Source organism: Haliotis rufescens, unplaced genomic scaffold, assembly GCF_023055435.1.
Source record: "Haliotis rufescens isolate VD_foot unplaced genomic scaffold, xgHalRufe1.0.p SCAF_4, whole genome shotgun sequence".
In the NCBI taxonomy this organism is placed as follows: domain Eukaryota; kingdom Metazoa; phylum Mollusca; class Gastropoda; order Lepetellida; family Haliotidae; genus Haliotis; species Haliotis rufescens.
The window spans coordinates 54,013,003-54,033,643 of NW_025964112.1; the positions used below are offsets into that span (position 1 = coordinate 54,013,003).

At 39.9% G+C, this 20,641-nt stretch overlaps 1 protein-coding gene across 1 annotated transcript in view; it reads right to left on the reverse strand.

Annotated features, from left to right (window-relative positions):
* The window catches only part of LOC124120208 (protein disulfide-isomerase A5-like), a 66,297-nt gene extending 46,337 nt beyond the window's left edge, over positions 1-19,960 (reverse strand). The window contains exon 1 of the mRNA XM_048381961.1: positions 19,816-19,960. Coding sequence (XP_048237918.1) covers positions 19,816-19,896 — 81 coding nt within the window. The 5' untranslated portion in view covers positions 19,897-19,960. The remainder of the gene's footprint in view (positions 1-19,815) is intronic.
* Between the last annotated feature and the right edge of the window lie 681 nt (positions 19,961-20,641).

Sequence of the window (20,641 nt, forward strand, 5' to 3'; positions counted from 1 at the left end):
ACACTTACACACACGATACTGTACACTTACACACATGATACTGTACACTTACACACATGATACTGTACACTTACACACATGATACTGTACACTTACACACACAATACTGTACACTTACACACATGATACTGTACACTTACACACATGATACTGTACACTTACACACATGATACTGTACACTTACACACACAATACTGTACACTTACACACATGATACTGTACACTTACACACACAATACTGTACACTTACACACACGATTCTGTACACTTACACATAAGTACTGTACTTACACACACGATACTGTACACTTACACACACGATACTGTACACTTACACACATGATACTGTACACTTACACACACAATACTGTACACTTACACACATGATACTGTACACTTACACACAATACTGTACACTTACACACACGATACTGTACACTTACACACATGATACTGTACACTTACACACGATACTGTACACTTACACACACGATACTGTACACTTACACACATGATACTGTACACTTACACACACAATACTGTACACTTACACACATGATACTGTACACTTACACACAATACTGTACACTTACACACACGATACTGTACACTTACACACATGATACTGTACACTTACACACGATACTGTACACTTACACACATGATACTGTACACTTACACACACGATACTGTACACTTACACACACGATACTGTACACTTACACACATGATACTGTACACTTACACACACAATACTGTGCACTTACACACATGATACTGTTCACTTACACACATGATACTGTACACTTACACACATGATACTGTACACTTACACACACAATACTGTACACTTACACACATGATACTGTACACTTACACACACAATACTGTACACTTACACACACGATACTGTACACTTACACATAAGTACTGAACACTTACACACACGATACTGTACACTTACACACACAATACTGTACACTTACACACACAATACTGTACACTTACACACATGATACTGTACACTTACACACAATACTGTACACTTACACACATGACACTGTACACTTACACACACGATACTGTTCACTTACACACATGATACTGTACACTTACACACATGATACTGTACACTTACACACACGATACTGTACACTTACACACATGATACTGTACACTTACACACATGATACTGTACACTTACACACACGATACTGTACACTTACACACGTGATACTGTACCAGTGTTGGCTGAAGAGCGCGTTTTTGCGTCTTGGACGCACAAAAATAAGTTTGAACGCACCTGCGTAACATGTGTGGGTCTCGTGGACGCAGTGACTGGGGCTATATTTATTTCATATTGAATTGACACTGTTATCGTAAATCAAAGACGTACGTCTTTGCGTAAAGGTATTTGTTGCCAAACAAGACAGCGAAGCATGTTGATTAACACTTCCGTTTGCTAAACCAAACCAGTTTCATTATTCTCTCCCTTTTTATGACAAATACCCAAACCGGTTTCTTGACCTATATCTATTGTCGGTTTTGCATGTATTAATTTTCGGTATGGTCCGTAGCTTTGCTTCAGCCAATCAGGTGCCACATATTAAGCAAGTCGGATATAGTCGTAATTAATTTAGCTTGCTGATTGGTCGAAAATATCCTGACCTTGTGTCAAACTAAAAATAGCCAGGGTATACTTCAGAACGTGGTAACAGTGACCTGCGAAATCGAGCGACCGTGTAGGATGATACGCTATGTTATCGCGGTAGTTAATTTATAATGGATCGTAGTGGGGCACGCTTACAAACTTATTAAATATGTGATTCACAAAATGTTTGTTGTTCATTGGATTGATTGATGCTGATTTTCTTTACCGAGTTCGGTAAACAAAGTACCTGTCATTGGTGAATCTTACCGCAGTAAGTAAGGCTGTGTGCATTATATGGTATATCACTTCCTGTTTTGAATTTTGCATACGACCGAGGTTTGGTCAAGGGACTTCGTTTGAACAAATGGGTTCTTTTTCTAATCAATTTTGAATGGAGGAAGGGGTAATTCCACTTCAAAAACATCCCAGGAACTGTCATAAAAAAGTTAACGTGTGTACAAGTAGCCGTGACATACCGCAACGAGTCCTGTATTCGATCATGCGATGAAATATATCGTGCTTAGATTTGCATAAGTAAACAGTCGACAGGTTGTGTGGATTACGAGATTTATCAATACCGCGATACTGTATATGATAAAGAATGAATGCGAACACTTGAATGTACAATGATGTAAGCATTGTTTTTATTTAGCGGACTCTGAATATTTAGTTATTCTACAACAGACTTATCAAGCTGATAATAATTCAATATCTTGTGAGTCATATTAAGAATTGCAAAACACATTTTGCCAGGACCGTTATTGGTGTAACTGACATGTTTAAACATTTATAGCACCTGAAACATGTTGACTAGATTTATCAAGGAAATGCTGGATCCTGAACATGCTCTTACTAAAAAAGCGTTTGATATGCCAATTATATTTTATGACTCATTGATCATTGTCATAGTTACAACATGAACTCAATACTCAGTACAGTAGCATCAGAACAGCCATTGAACTTAACTGAATCCAAAACTTCAAATCATTGGTAGATCTCGGTAAAAACATTCACAAATGTCTGTCACAATGACCCCTTACCAATGGCTAACCCGTGTACTGCCTTTTCATTTACGAAGTTAGATATTAACATGGATAATTTTGTGTTATAATATTCATTAATATCAAATGTCTCTTTTAAGAAATTGTTTGTCCTTAATGTAAACCTCTTGGTTATGAGAGCAGGATGTGCCCTGATGTGAACCTTTCTCTCACTTTGCCTGTTTGTTGATATTTTGCAGTTGCGAAAAGATTTCTTATTTTTCACAACCACTGTGTTCTGTTGTTAATGTTATGTTATAATGCTATAAATTAGACCCCTCCATTTTTGTTTGGGACCCCCAATTTTATGATGAAGGGGTCCAAGTGACCCCAAGAAAATTTAAGCCAGAGCAGACACTGCTGTACACTTACACACGATACTGTACACTTACACACAATACTGTACACTTACACACACGATACTGTACACTTACACACACGATACTGTACACTTACACACACAATACTGTACACTTACACACGATTCTGTACACTTACACACATGATACTGTACACTTACACACGATACTGTACACTTACACACATGATACTGTACACTTACACACACGATACTGTACACTTACACACATGATACTGTACACTTACACACACGATATTGTACACTTACACACATGATACTGTACACTTACACACGATACTGTACACTTACACACACGATACTGTACACTTACACACATGATACTGTAGACTTACACATATTCTGCACAACAAGAACACATGTATATACAGTGTTCCATCCAGCCAACCATGTTAACCTCACATCTGAGCTAGATATTCAATATGTTTAAGCTTCATTTATACAGCATACAATACCGACATTGAAATCAATATCTGTCTTAGTTGAGGGAAGTTGGGCTTCAGCCTCTGTTTGAGACCAGCCTCAATTGATCTTGGTATTTTACTGAAGTTTACGAATGAATTTGTAAGCCGGCCAATGATCCAGCAATTAAGTATGTTTCCATTAACCCTCCATGATCTAATCCTTAGCATCAACTTGGGAGTTCTTTTCAAGCAGCCAACTGGCTTCTCTTCAATTCTCCAAGGGTGTAATTTAAAGGAAACAAATAAATGCAACTTGTCAAAATCATGTTTTGCAAAAATCAGTGAACATTAATCCATCAAACTTGAACGGGTTGTCTATTTCTAGTGGGCATGAGTAATTGAATATGTTAGACACTGCTGTTCACAAACAGTCCTACTGGTATGGCAAAGGGCAGCAAAGGCTTCACTAAAACAGAACCTGCCAATCTTTACAGACTTAATCAAATTAAAGTTCTGTATGAGGTCTAATAAAGCTAATAGTATAAAGGAACCCTCAAGTCCCTTAATTTCAGGTTCAGATAGAGGCTGAGTTATGAGCCTATACAAAGACTAACACTTTGTCTTACATTTGAATAGAAAAGGAGCCCAACTGTGATGGGAGATTGTGTGGAAAATCTGAACTTGCTTCCCATAGAATGTAGCATTACAGTAAGGGCTGAGTCAGGGAAGATGATATGGTTCAGGGTAGGGGGGTCGGTTGGGTAGCCTAGTGGTTAAAGCGTTCGCTCGTCACGCCAAAGACCCGGGTTCGATTCCCGAAATGGGAACAATGTGTGAAGCCCATTTCTGGTGTCCCCCGCCGTGATATTGCTGGAATATTGCTAAAAGCGGCGTAAAATCAAACTCACTCACTCACTCACTCACTCACTCAGGGTAGGGCTGGGATGGGTAACTCGAGTACTCGGGTCAGGTGGTTACTGAGAAGGACCCGGGTACCCACAGGACTACCTGGACCTGTGGTTAGTCATGTGATATATTGTTTAATGACAAAAATGATCGAGAACTATATGGTTACATTACAAGTCACTAATGTTCGCATTTCTTTCTGACTATGCACCCATGCCTTCTGACTTTCATATGTTTGAATAAAGATATAACTTCAGTCAACTTCAGTGTATGCAAGACCAGATCGTTTTATGTACATGTATCTAAATACATTTTGTTCAGGGCTACGATCAAACTATTTCCAATCAGACATTTTGTACCTATCTCTTGAAACCTACAGAGGGTACCCGGGTAGGGTAGGGTCGGGTAATAGGGGGGTAGGTACCCGGCATTTATCTGATCTAATATCCCCATCATGAGACATCTATTAGATAAACATCTCCAACAGTGTTAAAATACTGTTGTTACACATGAACTAGTAGCAAAAATCTACTATTCCCAAACCAACCAAATCAAGACCGCCTCCGTGGTCTAGTGGTAGAGCGTCCGACCAGAGAGCGGAAGGTCCGGGGTTCGATCCCAGGCCGCGTCATACCAAAAAACATTAAAAGATGGTACTTGTTGTTACCCTGTCTGGCGCTCAGCATTCAGGGACTAAAACAAGGACTGGTTGGCTCGGAGTCAGTATACTGTGTCTGAATGGGGTATTCATGTTAAACTGCGGCATGGTATCTCAGTGAGCTAGCACTATAAATTGGCATCAGTCTGGAATAGTACAGGCAGCCACACAAACACACACGTACATGCACGTCGGTATATAAGTGCAATAATCTTGGACGCGACATTAAACCCCATTTCACCTCACCTCACCCAAAATCAACTTGAGTTGGGTTCAGAGCTGCTTTCAACAGTATTCCAGTTACATCACGGCGTGTCAGTTTGATGTGGGAGGAAAGCTAGAAGGTTTCTCTAAAGTGGTAAACGTCTGAGACCTGCAAGCACAGGTGTAGGCTGACTAAACTGACATACCTAGAAACATAATGGGGGCTGACTAAAGACATCTTCCTGAGGCAAGAGAGTTAACTGACTTTAAAAGTCCAGTTTCCACCCTTGCCGAACTAGGCTGGAATTCCTGGGCTCGATCGTAGTGCCACCAGTGGCTATTACAAGTTATGTCCTTTCTATGCCTCTCCTACTGACCAATCAGATTCAACCTCTCGTATCACTTGCATTTGCTTCAAACAAAACGGTGGCGCCCAGTCAAGACGATTTGATCGATATTCAAGATCTATATTGTGATAAAACGAGTCTTACATCGCGAAGTTCATCAAATCACGTGAGCACCTTGATTAAAAACACGAAAAGATTTAGAAAACATCTGTTGACAACGAGTTAGCGGTGCACATGCTTTGCAAATCCTGCAGTCGACCGAAATCTGCATGACACTTTACGAACCGGATTTCGATTTCGGTGCGCGATTTTGATTGGACTATGCATAGACTCATTAGTCAAGCCAAAATGTAACTCCATAATACCAGCCTAGTTCGGCAAGTGTGGAAACTGGACTTTTATAGTCAGTTAACTCACTTGCCTTGGGAAGATGGACTAAAGAGAGAGAGAATTATGTCTTCTTGGGCTGAGGATGGGTAACTAAGGTCAAGTTCGGGGTCGGTGGGTACTGAGTATGATCGGGGTACCCAAAGGACACCCAGAACCTGTGGTTAGTCACGTGATAGATTGCTTAATGACAAAAACTTTCTAGAACTCCATGATTACAAAACAAATCACCAATATTCGCATTTCTTTATGACTTCTGATATACACATTCCTTCTGTCTTTCATGTTTGAATACAGATAAAACTTCAGTCAACTTGTGCATGCATGAACATATTGCTTATATTGTATCTTAATACATTTGCCAGGGCTACAAACTATTCCCAATTGGACATTTTGCACCTGTCTGTAGTACCCAGTAGGGCTGCAACGAATACACTATGAGGCGAATATGATCATATCATGAATATAGGGTAATGAATACGGATATTAATTCACGAATACAATAACAAGTCAGCAGCTGATATATTATTTGTTGTATTCAGTGAAACAATAACAACAAAAATTATTTGACATGGTTGGTTAACTATTATTATATTATACATTTAAATACTGCACTTGTCCAGGTACTAGTATCTGCTCAAATGCAATGACCACTGACAACAATACTGTCAAATTAAGTATTATAAGAGTGTTGTCTTTGAAGAAATCTATGCATATAATATGTTGTTCTTATGGATATTTGTAGGTACAGGGTATTTAAATGCACATGATTGCATATTCATAAATATTCGATTCTAGTGGCCACGAATAACAAATTCAATTCATGAATGGATACGGTTCGTTTCAACGAATACGCAAGTGAATCATGACAGCCCTAGTACTCAGGCAGGGTCTGGTGAAAAGGGTCCCCCTCCTAGCGTCTTCATTCTGCACTTTAAGATATCAAATGTTACACCGCTGAGACATACTTATTCAAACAGGTCTATAAGGTTATTCCGCTCTGTCAACCTTTAATACATGACATCACCAATTACTAGACAAAAGCACAAAAGTAATATCCACATAGATCAATGCCAGGGCGTTGAGTCTGAAGGCAGTCCTCAGCTGTTGCACACTATGTATTGTACTGTCATGACTGCCACTAGTCACAGCAATCAGCGATACTGATCTACGTGTCACTCCAACGTGTCGGCGATCCATATAAGTGAAGGGACAACACATGTCACACCATAATCAATCCCCTAACTATGTAGGACTAACCAATGAATATTTAGCAAGGCTAATGTACATCTGTCATACAGACCCTGAAACAAATTTGTCCAATATAGCCTAAGCAAGTCATTGATAGTCTGGGCTCTTTATATTTTATTTTTCAAGATAATTTAGCAAATTTTTTAATGGGCAATTCTTTGACATAGACACAATTTATGGAAAACAACTTTTTAATTTTACTGTAATAGTGATATTATATATATATATATATAGAGAGAGAGAGAGAGAGAGAGAGAGAGAGAGAGGGAGAGAAGGAGAGAGAGAGAGAGAGAGAGAGAGAGAGAGAGAGAGAGAGAGAGATCATTATACACCTTTGTCAAGCAACAAAATTTTGTTTCAATATTTTTCATCTCGGTGACTTGATTTTAATCTAGGCTTCTTTCCATCAGTAGGACTTGGATGTATGTTTGGGGTGATGGGACCTGAGGATCCACGATCAGGCTTCCATCATTAGGAATGTGGGGATAGTTTGAAGATAGTCCTGCTTGAACAAGACAAACATGTTTTTTCTGTTACACATTTTTTCATTTGTATAAAGTTGCAGTTTGCAAAACTGGAGCATTAAGAACTGTTTCTAAATTACAGACATCAAATACTCAGATCCACAGTAAGGCTTCAGATCTTTTCTAGAACGTGACAGATCCACAGTAAGGCCTCGGATCTTTTCTAGAACGTGACAGATCCACAGTAAGACCTCAGATCTTTTCTAGAACGTGACAGATCCACAGTTGGCCTCCGATCTTTTCTAGAACGTGACAGATCCACAGTAAGGCCTCAGATCTTTTCTAGAACGTGACAGATCCACAGTAAGGCCTCGGATCTTTTCTAGAACGTGACAGATCCACAGTAAGGCCTCGGATCTTTTCTAGAACGTGACAGATCCACAGTAAGGCCTCGGATCTTTTCTAGAACGTGACAGATCCACAGTAAGGCATCAGATCTTTTCTAGAACGTGACAGATCCACAGTAAGGCCTCGGATCTTTTCTAGAACGTGACAGATCCACAGTAAGGCCTCAGATCTTTTCTAGAACGTGACAGATCCACAGTAAGGCCTCAGATCTTTTCTAGAACGTGACAGATCCACAGTAAGGCCTCAGATCTTTTCTAGAACGTGACAGATCCACAGTAAGGCCTCAGATCTTTTCTAGAACGTTACAGATCCACAGTAAGGCCTCAGATCTTTTCTAGAACGTGACAGATCCACAGTAAGGCCTCGGATCTTTTCTAGAACGTGACAGATCCACAGTAAGGCATCAGATCTTTTCTAGAACGTGACAGATCCACAGTAAGGCCTCGCATCTTTTCTAGAATGTGACAGATCCACAGTAAGGCCTCGGATCTTTTCTAGAACGTGACAGATCCACAGTAAGGCCTCGGATCTTTTCTAGAACGTGACAGATCCACAGTAAGGCCTCGGATCTTTTCTAGAACGTGACAGATCCACAGTAAGGCTTCATATCTTTTCTAGAACGTGACAGATCCACAGTAAGACCTCAGATCTTTTCTAGAACGTGACAGATCCACAGTTGGCCTCCGATCTTTTCTAGAACGTGACAGATCCACAGTAAGGTCTCAGATCTTTTCTAGAACGTGACAGATCCACAGTAGGCCTCAGATCTCAGACGTGGCTCCACAGATCAAAGTACGCTGCATAGCTGCTATCACTCATGCATAATGTACCATAGCATGTCTACGAAGTTCATCAATAATTAGGAAAGCCATATATTGAACACAGTATCATCCTCACCCTAAAACTGAGACTGAGCCTAAGAATACTGAATGGTGATGAAACCAAAAGAGTTAAGAAAAGCATACAAGTATTTATTAGTGTATTTACAATGATTAGATGATCACATTTCACCTGTGTCAATCAATACCAAAGGAGATTTGGGTATTTATTAAGCACAGCTGGCTCCCCGTGAGATATCGCATGTGTCAGATGAAATGGCCAGAGCAGCTATTGCAATACTGATCACCTACTGACTGACGCAAAACTTTGGACACCATAATTTCTCTTAAAGTTCAAATGTAACTAGTCCTGCACCATGACTGTGGAATATATTTATTTTATGAAAAAACAAAACAATAAAAAATGTATACAAACGCAAGTCCAGCCAGCTCTAGCTAGCTCTATTCCATATATGAAATCAGCTTAGGGAATTTTTTTTTGAATTTTTAGAGCCGAGAAGGGTATTGTGTCATATCAGATTTCATAGACTAAATGTAAGTCTAAAATCTAATACAAGGTTTTACATAGCTTATAATTTCTGAGTAATTGACACAGTGATGATCTTAAATCCTACCCCTACCCTAAACAAAGTCATTACTGACACACAAAAAATACTCATATTTCCCGCTTATACGACATGTCCGATTGTGTGCAAGGCAAGAAATATTGAACGTTTTTCATGGTCTGACCCGGAAAGGACCACTACCGCCATTTTCAGTCTAAGTCAAAGTCATTACTATGGAAACTAAAAAAATATAAAGTTTTGAAATAACCCAAACTATTAAAAGACACTAGTTCATCACTAGATCTATTAATGTGCCAAGTTTGGTTTGAGATATTTCTCATGTTTTTTTTAATTCTGCTGAAACAAAACATGACGGATGGATGGAAAGACGGAAGGACGGCACCCATTCCATTATGTGACCCCCCTTACACTTTGTAGCGGGGGAGAATAAAATCTACATATCAATCTCTTCCTTTATCACTTACCTCCTCCAAATATGAAAGTGAGTGAGTGAGTGAGTATGGTTTTACGCCGCTTTTAGCAATATTCCAGCAATATCACGGCGGGGGACACCAGAAATGAGCTTCACACTTTGTACCCATGTCGGGAATCGAACTCGGGTGTTCGGCGTGACGAGCGAACGCTTTAACCACTAGGCTACCTGACCGCCCTCCAAATATGAAAGTGAACTCCGAAGGACTGACAGACTGAAAAGACCACTGGCTCTGTTTTTGATATGGAATCATGATTCTTAGTTCAGAGGAATGGGTGAGAGGATACAGTAACCATAGTTACCATAGTCAAGCAAGAAGTCACATGGGGTTTATGGACGAAAGGCTAACCCAGTACATATGGCTGAACAACAATAGTATAACAAAAGTTACCAAATGTGAAATGTTTTAGCAAGCAAAACATATATACTGATTAGTTTATTATGATTATTGATATTTGAAACACAGGCGGATCCAGAGGGGGGTGTCCAGGGGGTGTCCAGGGGGTGTCTGTGGCATTATGGGATAGTAATCCCCCTGAACTTCCCCTGTAACATACTCAAATATTGATCTGTTACATCATTAAGGTTTTGCTCATTTTTTTCAGTTTAGGCCTTATATATTTTATTAGTTGGTGAGAACAACCCCCCCCAAAAATCTGAATTTAGAAAAAAAATATGACTTTTACAAAAAGAATAGCAGCAATTAGGGGAAAAGAGACTTTATTGCCGCTGTTCATAAGAAATGGTGAATAACATGTAAATCGTTATTCTACAAAAATCACGAAATCAATTACCTTTCAGTATGTTGCCATGGTTGCCATATCTTTTCAACCAGCTACATTGAATTTTAATCCAAAACTTGAGTTTCCATTTAAATAGCAAACATTGTTAAAACAAATATTGAAACAAAATACAAGTAGTCAGTATTGTATTTAAAATAATATGAAGATCACATTTCACTTCGGTCATACTACAAAGGCGAATTTTGTGTATATTACTTATGTTGGTCTTGGCAGGAAAATGTGACAAATATATTCTATCTCCACATAGTACTCTGAGCGATGACCACAATTCTTCAGTGTTTTATTCAGGGGGCTGGGCTGAGGATAAGGTGACGGGAGATACTCCACAAATATAAGCATTCACAGATCAAGGTCAGATCTGATAAGCAAACAGTACAAGTGCAAGTTATGGTATTTCCTTTATTTAACAGCAGCTTGATGTAGGAGGCCAGATCAAACACTGGATCCCTGGGAAGCTGGAGGACACTGATAGACCGTGGAATGTTACTAAGTCAGGATGATCAAGTGTTTCAAACACATGATCCTCAGATCCTGGTACAGCAAACTCAATTATTACTTACACTCTCGATTATCAAGTGTATTATATTTCTGTTCCTATTACGATAAATACCTCAACTCATTCTCAACCACAGTGTCCTTTGGCACTAGATCCAATCAAATAACTGTCAAGTGCGAGAGAAATTCTGGATAAATACCTCAACTCATTCTCAACCACAGTGTCGTTTGGCACTAGATTTGAATGAGAGGATGCTTGAAATATCTATTCAATCAAATAACTGTCAAGTGCGAGAGAAATTCTGGATAAATACCTCAACTCATTCTCAACCACAGTGTCATTTGGCACTAGATTTGAATGAGAGGATGCTTGAAATATCTATCCAATCAAATAACTGGTCAAGTGCGAGAGAAATTCTGTGGCAAGTTACTGACGGGAAGATGGAAACGACATAATGACATAACTCACAAAACAATGATATGGTGACAAACATATTCAGGGTATTTGTTGAAATGGCATGGAGATATAATACTCTGGATAATTGTGAATGCACAGCTGCAGCTAATTAGACAATATAAATCACTGGAAATCATTGGAAAAAAGTGGGTTTTTTTACACTGCATTATAACGACTAACTTATTCACCATTGTAAACAACAAGTGCTTAGAAATTGACAGAGGGGTGCTTAAGAAGGCCAAAATCTTTTTACAGAGATCATGTGCTAGTTTTGTTTGTTTGTTGTTTAACGCCACAGTCAGCCATATCCCAGCTATATGACGGCGGTCTGTAAATAATCGAGACTGGACCAGACAATCCAGTGATTGATGTCTGTAGCATTGATCCATTTATTTGGGATACGATGACATGCATCAACCAAGTCATTGAGTCTGACCTCCCGATTCCGTAAGTCACCTCTTACGACAAGCATAGTCGCTTCTATGGCAAGCATGGGTTGCTGAAGACCAATTCCAGATCTGGTATGCAATTGGTAAAGAATTAAGTTGGTGGGGTAAGGAGTTTGTAGGTCCCATTACAGGTCACATCAGAACAACCTTCCGTGAACTATGACTGACTAATGAAATTACTAACAGGAAGTCAACGTTAGCCACTAAGAAAGCAGCTTTCTTTAGTCTTGGGGTACCAGTGACTTCCATTCGAGACTATGCTTTTTAAAGTATTTTGAATAAGTTATACGGTCCGTAACAGTTGTTTTGTGTTAAACTTTAGAGTTTGCATGATTAGAAAACACATTCCGCAAACAATGTAACATAATAATATGAATATTTCTTTTATCAGTTTCTTATTACGTGTTTGTATCGTAATCTATCATGTGGTTGTCCGATTTTCGATCACGAACGTTCATACTACTTAATTTCGTTCATCCGACATACTCATTAATCCCAGATAATCATATGCAACCAACCATGTCAGATTAACGGGACTTGACTGTCAATCGTTCAATAGAATTAAAATATTTATAAGGACCCAAATCAGGCCAAGATTGTAAAACTAATTCATCACCTACCAATCCAAATCAAACTTTAAAATGACCAAAAACATACTGTACAATGTATCATATTTTCAAAAATAGACCAACCAACCAAATGATTCACTATCAACATGCTCTAACTCCGTAAACCAACTCTTTAACAAGATGGGCTGCACATGGAGAATAATTCATGTCAGCATCTAGTTTTCTTGACATCATTGGATTACATAATGATATTGCTTCTGGCCAATATGACATTGTCTTTTGTTGGCCAGATATGTTGGAATCACTGGCAACACAATGGCTGCTGCTGCTCCTACAGCAGTACTCAATAAATCGGTGACACCACTTGTAATCCCATACAGTGATATAAAACCAACCCAAGTAGGTATAAATAAATTATATGCAATAAAACCAACTATCGGCTTAATACACCTACTTGGGTTGTTGGTCCAGATTTGAAGAGGCCATTATGATACAATGTCGTGTTGGCCATTCAAGACATGCACATGAATATTCATTGAAAGATGAGGATCCCCAAGTCAGTATCCCTTGGGATGAAAGATTCACGGTCAAGAATGTCTGGCTTGACTATGTTGATTTTTCCATCAGAAGGGATAAATAGTTCAAAATTTCATCCATAAAGGATCTTCTAAATCAGATTAGTTCTCATTTAATTATTAGTTTTCTAAAAGATAGAATTAATCAATAAACATGATAAATATGGATGTAGAAAGTTATGTATTATATACATAGGTAGTATATCATTATAAACTGAGATTGTTAGAGTCTGTGGCCTGGGTTTGAAGTAGCGTAAAATTATTGTCCCCCTGAGAGGTAATGGCAGCTCACATCACTGAAAGTATTTTCATGTCTAACAGTGTTTTACTGGCAGAATATTTGTTTTTCTTCATCTCCTGGTATTCCTTGTCAATAATCACCAGTGACTACAGGGTTGGTGTTAATCCTGCTTAGGGACTGTGCAGTGAGAAGAGGCCCCGTAAGTCCCCATTCTCCCATTATGGCGCCTGGTGACCTATACATATAGCCCATTTTTATAACGTATTGTTAATATGAAGTCATATTTTCATGGTTACATGCTAGTTTCAAATCCAATAGTTTTAAATACAGTTGTCTAACTGTCCATTTTGACAGCTTTTTATGTAGTCTAAATGTATTTATAATGTACAAGCTTTTTTTAGGCATGATATGACTGAAATACTGCCAATGTTATTCCATATATTACCTCACTCACTCACTGCAAATGTCAATGACAGGGGGTGTTATACACCTGAACATGACTCAATCACATGCTTAATCAACACTTTCAGGTGTTAAGCAAGTTATCACATAGTAATCACTTATCATTTTAGGTTTTCATAATGTTCTTTAAGTGGTATAGGTTTTGGGGTAGATGGGGCTTTTGTCCAAAGATGATCTATCACCGTGGGATTCTGTCCAAAGATGATCCATTACTGTGGGATTCTGTCAACAGGTGCTTCTGTCACTGTGGAATTTTGTCACAGTACAATTCTGTCAACAGGTGCTTCTGTCCATCCCAAAGAGTTGAGAGGGGTCAGGTAATAAGCTGAGGGGGTCAGGTAGTAAGTTGAGGGGGTCAGGTAGTAAGTTGAGGGGATTCAGGTAATAAGATGAGGGGGTCAGGTAATAAGTTGAGGGGGTTCAGGTAATAAGATGAGGGGGTAAGGTAATAAGCTGAGGGGGGCAGGTAATAAGCTGAGGGGGTCAGGTAATAAGTTGAGGGGGTTCAGGTAATAAGATGAGGGGGTCAGGTAATAAGATGAGGGGGTCAGGTAATAAGATGAGGGGGTCAGGTAATAAGTTGAGGGGGTTCAGGTAATAAGATGAGGGGGTCAGGTAATAAGATGAGGGGATTCAGGTAATAAGTTGAGGGGGTCAGGTAACAAGTTGAGGGGGTTCAGGTAATAAGATGAGGGGGTCAGGTAATAAGATGAGGGGGTCAGGTAATAAGTTGAGGGGGTCAGGTAGTAAGTTGAGGGGGTTCAGGTAATAAGCTGAAGGGGTCAGGTAATAAGTTGAGGGGGTTCAGGTAATAAGCTGAGGGGGTCAGGTAATAAGATGAGGGGGTCAGGTGATGCAGGTCTCCGACGTTTACCACTTCGGTGAAACCCACGAGCACGGGTATGGTGCTGACAAACCTAGAAACAGAATCGGGGTGAACCGGGATTCGAACCCACAATCATAGGTTTCTGGCGTGTCCAGGGGACACAACTCTGCACAGCGAATCGCGGCGCTTTAGATGACTGGGCCACTCGTGCCCCCTTTCAGGTAATAAGATGAGGGGGTGGGATACAAAGTTGATTGGGTGGGGAAATAAGTTGAGAGGAAGGATGAAAATAAGTTGAGGGGTGGGTTAAGAGTAAGTGAGTAAGTGAGTAAGTGAGTTTGATATTAAGCCGCTTTTAGCAATATTCCAGCAATATCACGGTGGGGGACACCAGAAATGGGCTTCACACTTTGTACCCATGTCGGGAATCGAACCCAGGTTTTTGGTGTGACGAATGAACACTTTAACCACTAGGCTACCCGACCGCCCCGGTGGGTTAAGAAGTTGAAGGGGTGGGGTAATATTTGAATTTGGATTTGCTATTAACTGGCACTGTGACTATTACAAGGAATTTTAAATACTGTTAAGTGTAAGTGTTAGCTCATGTAAAGGAACTTGGGGTGTAGATAAAGAGCAGTTTATTGAGCAGAGGTTGGCCTACCACAGTAGACCAGCTGAAAGGAGCAGACCAACACATGTTACAGTACTACCAATGCATTAACTGCATGAGATTACCATAAGAATAACATAGCATGAATTCCATTCTTGTAAGTAGATGTGGGGGCGTGTGTGAGAGAGCTAGTAACACTACCACCAGCAATAGCACACCTACATCACTGATGCTAGGTTAACTCTTAGTCTCCTAAAATATGAACCTTTGATAGAAACAAGCAACTACATTTAGACTGAAAAGGAACCCCAGTGAAATAGGAGATTCAGGTTCTGTGGAAAATCTAGAATTGTTTCATTTAGGGTTATAGTATTACAGGGCTCGATTAAGCTACATAAAACATGCACCAGTGTTGCCGTAAATGAAAAGTGCAACACAATATTTATGTCTACATGCATCAAGTGCATTTAAAAACAATTCAAATTTGTGACTTAGTAACCTTTATTTTTCCATACAACAGCGATCTTTGAACACACTCAATACTGCTAAGCTTTATTTATCATGCTTGATCACTAATCCCGGTGTTACGTGTAATTTGTCATGCTATCCTGACATCATCAAACCGTGGGTACATCAAGTTTATGTGCACATGTTCCTATTATGTTTTACAGCAATACATCATTCATTTATGTAAAACCATGACACCGACATTCGAGATGTGAGATTTTTTTTTATATATATTAAAATTAGTTTATGCATCTGTGTTTCAACTTTGATAACTTTAATGGACACACGTGCAACCTTGTATTGTCTGGTGCAACTAGATTTTGATGTCAACATACACCTGGTGCAAGTAAACCCAAGTACATTTAATGAAGCCCTGTTTCAGTAAGCGCATGGTGGAAAAGATTCAAAGACAGTGAGACATATTAAACTGCAGCCTGTACACAGTGGATAGTGAGCGAGCGAGTGAGTTGGGTTTAATGCCGCTTTTAACAGTATTCCTGTTATATTGTGGCGTGTCAGCTTAATATGGGAGGAAAGCCTGAAGTGATGCAGGTTTCAGACGTTTACCACTTCGGTGAAACCCAAGAGCACGGGTATGGTGCTGACAAACCTAGAAACTTAATCTGGACAAACCGGGATTCGAACCCACAATCATAAGTTTCTGGCATGCCCAAGGGATGCAACTCTGCACAGCGAATCGCGGCACCTTAGGCGACTTGGCCATCCGTGCCCCATATTACTCAAAAGATGTTAAGGAACACAGTGATATGAATGAAGCAGTTGTCCTAACTTCTTTTGAGCAGTATATAACTGATCCACTGTTGTATTTTTAGTTATGCATCCAAGGAAAGCAAATGATCTGCAAATATTTAGCTTAATGATAAACTAGGAGAGTTTCACCATAATACCCACAGTTAAGATTTAAAATCCAGAGGGACTAGTTGTTTTCTTCCAAAATCTAGCTATTTTACATAAACCACGATAGTCAGATATGAACCACGGCCTGGTTGGTTGCTTGGTTTGTTGTTTAAAGCCACACTCAGTAATATTCCAGCCATATGACGGTGGTCTGTAAATACATGTAATCGCATCTGACCAGACAATCAAGTGATTGAGCATCATGAGCATCGATCCACGCAAATGGGATCGATGACATGCATCAACCATGTCTGCGAGCCTGACCACCTGATCACCTTAGTCGCCTCTCACGACAGGCATAGTCACCTTTTAAGGCAAGCATGGGTTGCTGAAGACCTTTTCTACCCCGGATCTTCATGGTTGGATTTGACCAACGTGCATCGACCAGTACCTTAGTCCACTGAGCCACCATGCAACAGTTTAACATGAATACCCTACTCAGACACAGTATACTGACTCCGTGCCGACCAGTCCTTGTCTCATCCCCTTAATGCCGAGCGCCCGGCACGGTAACAAGTACCATCTCTTAACCGTCTCTTTGGTATGACACAGCCGGGGATCGAACCCCAGACCTTCCGCTCTCCGGGCGGATGCTCTACCACCAGACCACTGAGGCGGTCAAGTGCTCCAGGTGCTTAGGTAATTGAAAAAGGGTGTCGCATACAAAACTAGCTAAATTTGTAACAAATGTTATATTTGGGATAACACTGTCTCTGTAAAGCACAGATTCTCGTACTTTTAGGGGTAGAGTCCTGTCCGGGATTCCAACCCACAATGCTAGAGTGAGGCACCTAATCGCCAGCACACAATACAAATGGTAGGTTCATATATATATAACATTAGAACACAGCAATGCTTCAGCCCTATAGCAACAACGTCCCACAAAGAAATTGTTGTAAGCTACAAGTGCAGCTGTCTTATTCCCTTAACCTAATTGTTGAGGCACTAAGTAATCCATTGGTCAGGTCCATGTGAACCGCAGATCAGGTGAGGTGAAATGGGGTTAAACGTCGTATCCAAGATTATGGCACTTATATAGCGACGTGCATGCATGTGTGTGTGTTTGTTGCTGCTTGTACTAGTCCGGACTGATGCCAATTTATAGTTCTAGCTCACTGAGATACCATGCCGCCGTTTAACATGAATACCCACTCAGACACAGTGTACTGACTCCAAGCCGACCGGTCCTTGTTCTAGCCCCTAAACGCCGAGCGCCAGACAGGGTAACAACAAGTACCATCTTTTAACGTCTTTTGGTATGACATGCCCGGAAATCGAACCCCTGACCTTCCGCTCTCCGGGCGACACTCTACCACAAGACCACGAAGCCGGTCTACAGATCAGGGACAACTGCAGATCAAGGCATTATCCATCAGTCAATGGATAACAACTAAATCAGGCTACTTGAGGTACTTCATATATCACCACAAAAAAGTGTTACTTTCTGTCTTAATAATAATTTGTTATGTCGTATGTACTGGTGAGTAGATTTTCCAAATAAATGTGCTCACAACCATATTGTTGGCCAAAGTAAAAATTGCATCCATGAATGACAAGCAGGATTTCCTATTATTCGTGAACCAATTTGGTTAAATTTGTTCCTGGTATCTGAAGGGAGCACTAACTAATCATACTTGTTAAATACCTTGTGACAATGTTTATTATATACATGGGGATTTGGAATATGGTATTATCTATCAATGTCAATGAAAGGGAAGGGGGAAAACCTTATAAATTACAACTGATTATCTAGAAATGACATTCACCAAATACTAAGACGAGACCCAATAAAATGGATCTCAATAAAGAATGGTTGACTGACTTATAACTCCATGTTGACGACAGTGAGTAACGTTAATTGATGTAAGAAAATTTGATTGTGTAATAGAAGACAAACATATCAAAGAACGCATTTTTGTTATGGACCAAAATTGATCTTGTTGGCACAAGTCAATTCCGAAACGGGGTTGGGTGGTCAGGCTCACTGACTTGGTTGATGCATGTCATCGTATCCCAATTGCGTGGATCGATGCTGATGATATCAATTACTGGATTGTCTAGTCCAGACTGGATTATTTACAGACCGTCGTCTTATATCTGGAATATTGCTGAGTGCGGCGTAAAACAACAAACAAACAAACCGAAAGGCACACTTGACCATCTTTATGAATGCCTATGTGGCACACTTGAAACATTGAAACAACATGTCAATCATTGACAGTGTGCCCGCCCACAGGACCATGCAACTAATATTAGTAACAAAAAAACTCACAGACGAGGCCAAAGGCCGAGATGATGTATGATACCATGATCTGCTGTCATACCAAACATGTCTGACATGTGCCTCATCTCTTATACATCATAAAACATTGTCGGATGCAATATACATTTCATCTGAATCAAGTTTTCAACTGTTTTCACATACTTCATCATTCGGTCACGTCAGTGTCACTTATTTGATTCGTTTGTTGCAATAGAGGACAGAACAACTGGACTGGGACTGTCAGACCAAGAGACGTCACTCTCCTACTTCAGGAATGTATATTTATTGTCGTCACCAAACTAGTATTTCACGTGTTTCACGTTTTCATGTGTCAACGAAAACGGAGGCGACGAAGAAAAGTTTTCCCAACTATCAAAATTCAACAAAAAGCTGTTCCGGAGCCTTTGCATTCATCTCGATACACAACCGCCCCGAAAATGACAATAAAATGCCACGGCCACGAGCGAAAAAGGCCGAGAGATGCCGGTTGATTGTTGTTACATGGGAGTAGTCGTGCACATGGGTAACCGCGATCTAAGTTTCCGCGAAACTGCACGAGGCATTCCGGGAGTGCAGTGAAAGTTAAATTGCATTTGTAATGGTACTGGGTTTTACTACTTCTATGTACAGATTGTTTAGTAATTGTCAAATGAAAATGCCTCACCAGAATTATGCTGAGGAACAGGAGCACTGTGTGTCCTTTCGCCATGTTTGATGCCACGTTATGTTTGCATGTTATGAGCATGCGCAGTGCCCGAGATTGCCGATGACAGTCTCCATTGGTGATGGCCACGCTACTCTATCTCTCGGCTCATCCGTTCATTGATAAAATATTAAACCCACGTGGCAATACAAGAATACAGATCAAGACACAACACGCACAATTCCACTGATTAAATCAATAAATAGGTCCGCTTGCAATGTTTCAGCGAGTTAACTATTTTCGCGAGTAGGCCTATCTGCAGCCACTCAACGATTAATATAATGTTATCAAAAGGCATGTTTTCAGGCGCATTTCTACATTATAATGATTAGATCTAATCTGCAGAACTCGTGTGTACGGCTCTTCGAACATAAATATGTAAAGTAAACATCTTGAATTCAATTCATAGACGTTCAACACTTGCAACTATATACACTTGGAAAAAAGATAAGCACCGGTTAAATTACCGGTCTTATCTAATTCTGATCCGCTTTTAATTTAAGACCAAACACGCATATTTATGTTTACAAAATGACATACTCCTATTGAAATAAAGAAAGCGAAACCCATTATCGAATGAATTTTTTTGTAACTGTTCAAAAGCAACAGATGTTTGAATTGTTGACAGGCATATATGACTATCATTGGAACACTTGCTTACTGCTTCCTCTGCCTCATCCAAACATATACCATATATATATATAGAGAGAGAGAGAGAGAGAGAGCTATATGGTATTTATGTTTGTTTGTTGTTTAACGCCGCACTCAGCGATGTTCCAGCTATATG